Source organism: Sceloporus occidentalis, unplaced genomic scaffold (assembly GCF_023333645.1).
Source record: "Sceloporus occidentalis isolate IW3139 unplaced genomic scaffold, rSceOcc1.0.p SCAF_322, whole genome shotgun sequence".
NCBI classification, from domain to species: Eukaryota; Metazoa; Chordata; class Lepidosauria; order Squamata; family Phrynosomatidae; genus Sceloporus; species Sceloporus occidentalis.
The window spans coordinates 898-6,059 of NW_028317302.1; the positions used below are offsets into that span (position 1 = coordinate 898).

General features: G+C 55.1%; 1 protein-coding gene across 1 annotated transcript; it reads left to right on the forward strand.

Moving 5' to 3' along the window:
• Positions 1-588: 588 nt before the first annotated feature.
• LOC149274578 (cyclic nucleotide-gated channel alpha-4-like) lies at positions 589-5,162 on the forward strand (the record flags this gene model as incomplete). Its single annotated transcript, XM_089505287.1, has 4 exons — positions 589-696; positions 3,023-3,129; positions 3,591-4,586; positions 4,774-5,162. Coding segments are annotated over 4 exons (1,600 nt in total), but the record flags the coding sequence as incomplete, so codon positions are not given.

Sequence of the window (5,162 nt, forward strand, 5' to 3'; positions counted from 1 at the left end):
GTGCGTCTCGGGTCCCCAGGGGGCCGCTGGCTCCGAGCCTGGAAGTGTTGCTAAGGTTTGGCTGTGAGGCAGGTTGTGTGGCTCGGTCCTGAATCCTCCATCGATTCGGGGTGCGGGGGGGTGACGAGTGCCCCTTACTCCAGTAAGAATGGATACCCTGACGCAGATGATGGCCCAGCGGGGGGCAGCGCATGGAAAAGGAGGAGATCAAGTCTTGGAGCAAACCCATGGAGACTACTGTAAACCCCAGGTATGGAGAGCACGGCGTCCGCGTGCGACGTGGGGCCGACAGCCCTTAACCAGCGTCCCCACGTCTGTTCCATGATGTCCGTGGGCTGATGGTGGCACTGGGGGGGGCTTTTGGTGGTTATCTGGTAGCCACAGAGGTGGCCCCACAATTAAAGTTTGTAAAGGGTTGGGGTGCCATCGGGTGGCGCTCCTGTTGTTGCGTTGGTGATCGGTCAGTGATCGGTGCCGGCACGTGTAGCGTTTGAGAGGCGAATGGTGTCTCGGAGAGAGAGACCGGCTGGGAGAAGTGAGGAGAAGAAGAACATCTCATTGAGTTCCACCACGTCCTGTTTTCTTTAGCACCCAGAAACGCGCCTGGATCCTGGACCCGTCGGGCGACTGGTACTATTCCTGGCTCAATGTGATGGTCATTCCTGTCGCATACAACTGGGTCGTCATCATCTGCAGGTAGGAGGGACATCTTGACTTCCACTCTACTCTACCCCAACCCTAACCTCTCTCTCTCTCTCATGAATTCCTCGCTCGCCCCTCTCTGTTACCCTACTGCCCTTCTTGCGCTAATCCTCCTCACATGTTCAAGTGTCGGGTTGTGGCGGTTCCTGGGAAGAGGTTCCCCACCGGTTTCCGTGCTGAAGATGAGTGTGAAGGCAGGATAGAGAACAGGAGAGCCCGGGGCAAGAAAGGGGCTTAGATAGAGCAGGGACCCCATGGATCCATCGAAGTGATGGAGGAACATGGCCATCTGAAACGTATCCGGTGGCCCCTGAGGCCAGTCACGAGTTGAGGTCGGTGGTTATGTGGGGTTTGTGCTCAGAATTATCTGGAGTTCAGGGATGTTTAGGTCGTGTGGTTGGGACCAGAAGCAGGAGCCTGGGAGTGGGGTAAGAGGTGAAATGCCCCGGTGCCCGTGCATGCGCTAAAAACTAGCGAGTGCAGTTACAGCGGCGGTCTGTGGTGAAGGTCCCTGGCCATGGCTGCTGATCTCCTTCTCAGGTCCTTCAGGATCGGGACATATTTTGGGAACTTCTCACCCCTCGTAATGAGGGCAGGGCGATGGGCATCGGATAAACCAAAAAAACAGGAGTATTTATACAAAGTGACCAATCAGACGAGGTGGAATAAATTATACTCTCTGAACAGGGATAGGGTGACTAATGATTGCCTTCTCTGGGGGGGGGTGACTGAGAGGGGCGCCTATTTACCCCCCATGTTATTCTGTGTGGAGAGGAGGACCCGTGAGAGCAGCACCTACCCCCTCCCTGGCAGCAAAATTGGGAGCCGAGGCTTTAAGAAGCCCTTTCCGGCACGTACGGGCCACGGACCTCTCATCATACCTCTCTGCGTATACCCAACCCTCTCGCTGACCCCCTCTCTGCGTATACCCAACCCTCTCGCTGACTCTCTCTCTGCGTATACCCAACCCTCTCGCTGACCCTCTCTGTGTATACCCAACCCTCTCGCTGACCCCCTCTCTGCGTATACCCAACCCTCTCGCTGACTCTCTCTCTGCGTATACCCAACCCTCTCGCTGACCCTCTCTGTGTATACCCAACCCTCTCGCTGACCCCCTCTCTGCGTATACCCAACTCTCTCGCTGACCCCCTCTCTGCGTATACCCAACCCTCTCGCTGACCCCCTCTCTGCGTATACCCCAACCCTCTCGCTGACCCCCTCTCTGCGTATACCCAACCCTCTCGCTGACCCCCCTCTCTGCGTATACCCAACCCTCTCGCTGACCCTCTCTCTGCGTATACCCAACCCTCTCGCTGACCCTCTCTCTGCGTATACCCAACCCTCTCGCTGACCCCCTCTCTGTGTATACCCAACCCTCTCGCTGACCCCCTCTCTGCGTATACCCAACCCTCTCGCTGACCCCCTCTCTGCGTATACCCAACCCTCTCACTGACCCCCTCTCTGCGTATACCCAACCCTCTCGCTGACTCTCTCTCTGCGTATACCCAACCCTCGCGTTGACTCTCTCTCTGCGTATACCCAACCCTCTCGCTGACTCTCTCTCTGCGTATACCCAACCCTCTCGCTGACTCTCTCTGCGTATACCCAACCCTCTCGCTGACTGTCTCTCTGCGTATACCCAACCCTCTCGCTGACTCTCCTCTCTACGTATACCCAACCCTCTCGCTGACTCTCTCTCTACGTATAGCCAATCCTCTCACTGACTCTCTCTCTGCGTATACCCAACCCTCTCACTGACACTCTCTCTGCGTATACCCAACCCTCTCGCTGACTCTCTCTCTACGTATACCCAACCCTCTCACTGACTCTCTCTCTGCGTATACCCAACCCTCTCACTGACTCTCTCTCTGCGTATACCCAACCCTCTCGCTGACTCTCTCTCTACGTATACCCAACCCTCTCGCTGACTCTCTCTCTACGTATACCCAACCCTCTCACTGACTCTCTTTCTGCGTATACCCAACCCTCTCACTGACTCTCTTTCTGCGTATACCCAACCCTCTCCTGACTCTCTCTCTGCGTATACCCAACCCTCTCGCTGACTCTCTCTCTGCGTATACACAACCCTCTCGCTGACTCTCTCTCTGCGTATAGCCAATCCTCTCACAGCCTTTCCTTATGGCTGCTCACACTCGGTTATAATTCGGGGTCGGGTAACAACGCATTACATCGGCTCGTCCAAGTCGGTCTGACCCTGTTTGAATAATTTAGACCGGCCAAGTAGGCAAATGCCCCCTGCCCCCACTCTAAATACCCCCCATTATGTGCAGACAGCCCTTAGCCGTTGTTTTCTTCCCAGGTCCTGCTTTGCGGAGGTTCAGTTCCGGTACCTGGGCGTCTGGCTGAGTCTGGACTATTTGTGTGACCTCCTGTATGTGATGGACATTATCGCCAGCTTCCATACCGGTGAGTATCACCACAACAGGGGGCATTCTGGGTATTAATGGGTCCTCTATAGTCGCCAAGGGACTTTGTCTTTGACACATCTGTCACCCAGAGGGGGCACTACATCAAAAACAATCACAGGGGGACACGTGCGGGGCCCTTGCGGCCGCCGGGGGGGGGGCAAGCGCGGGGGGCCCTTGCGGCCGACGGCGGGTGGGGTGGGGGGGACACACGCATCGCTTTTGCAGAAACATTTGTTACAGACGTGCCGGGGAAGCCGCGTTGCTTATCTCCTGCAGTGAAAATACAGAATTGTTGAGCGCATTTCTATAAGTTCGTTGCACACAATACGGGGGGCAGCAAATAAGCTGTAAACTGGTTCTGAAAATGCCCCTCCTTCCTTCCTTCCTTACCCCACAGTACCTCCGCCATTCTAAATGTAGCTGTCCCGGTCTTGTTTGAACCTCTTGCCCTTCTCCTAGGCTTTCTGGAAGAAGGGGTCCTGGTCACCCACCGGGGGCAGATTGCTAAGAAGTATATGCTCTCCTCCAAATTCCGCTGGGACGTCCTGTCCGTGCTCCCGACTGATTTTCTCTACTTCAGGTTTGGAGTCCACACTCCAGCCGTGCGAGTCAATCGCTTCCTGCACTTCCACCCCCTCTTCGAGGCCTTTGAAAGAACGGAGACCCGCATCCCTTACCCCAACGCCTTCCGGATCTGCAAGCTCATGGCCTACATCTTTGTGGTGATCCACTGGAACAGCTGCATCTATTTCGCTTTATCCAGTTACATTGGCTTCGGCAAAGATGAGTGGGTCTACCCCAACATCACCGACCCAGACTTTGGACGGCTGGAGCGACAATATCTGTACAGCTTTTACTTCTCCACCCTCATCCTCACCACCGTTGGGGACATTCCCGCTCCCATGCAGGAGGAGGAATACATCTTCATGGTGGTCGATTTCCTCATCGCGGTCCTTGGCTTTGCTACTATCATGGGGAGTATCAGTTCCATCATCTCCAACATGAACAATGCGGACAAGGCCTTCTACCCGAACATTGACCAAGTGAAGCTGTATCTGAAGATGTACAAGGTCAACAGATCCTTGAAGAAGAAGGTAATCTCTTGGCACCATCATCTCCAGATCAACAAAAAGCTAACCAACGAGAATGTGATTCTGCAGCACCTGCCCGAGAAGCTCCGGGTCGAAGTCGCCGTAAGCGTCCACCTGCCAACGCTCAGCAAAGTGCAGATCTTCCAGCATTGTGAGAAGAGCCTGCTGGAGGAGCTCGTTCTGAAGCTGAAGCCTCAGGTCTACAGCCCGGGGGAGTACGTCTGCAAAAAGGGGGACATTGGGAGGGAGATGTACATCATCAAGGAGGGCAAACTGGCCGTTGTCGCGGATGACGGGGTGACTCAGTTCGCCGTGCTGGGGGAAGGAAACTACTTTGGAGAAATCAGCATCCTGAACATTAAAGGTGAGGTAAACCCGGAGGTAATAAGAGCTCGAGATAAGCGTGAAGCTAGAGCTGGCTTAAGATGGGGTCAAGCAGGTAGAAGAAGCAGACTAGATAGATCGTGGCTCTTCGCGGCTTTCTATGTCGTCGTAATCTTGGAGCGTAATGAGAATGACCAAAATCTGTGACTTTTTGGCCCTCTGTGTAGGTAACACGTCGGGGAACCGCAGAACCGCCAACATCAAGAGCATTGGCTATTCCGACCTGTTCTGCCTCTCCAAGGAGGACCTCACGGAAGTGCTGACCGAGTACCCGGGCGCCAAATCCATTCTGGAGGAGAAGGGGCGCGAAATCTTGCTAAAAATGAACAAGCTGGACGAGCGGTTGGCGGACGAGCTGGCGGCCAAACAGCAAGAGCTGGAGGAGAAGGTGAGGAGGCTGGAAGCGAACCTGGAATCCCTGCAGACAAAGCTGGCCCGACTACTGGCCGAACTGGAGTCCAGCGCGGTGAAGATGTGGCGAAGGGTTAAACGCCTGGAGTGGGAGATAAGCCTGTGGGAAGAAGAGCCCTCAGAGGGGGCCGAGTCTGTAGACTAG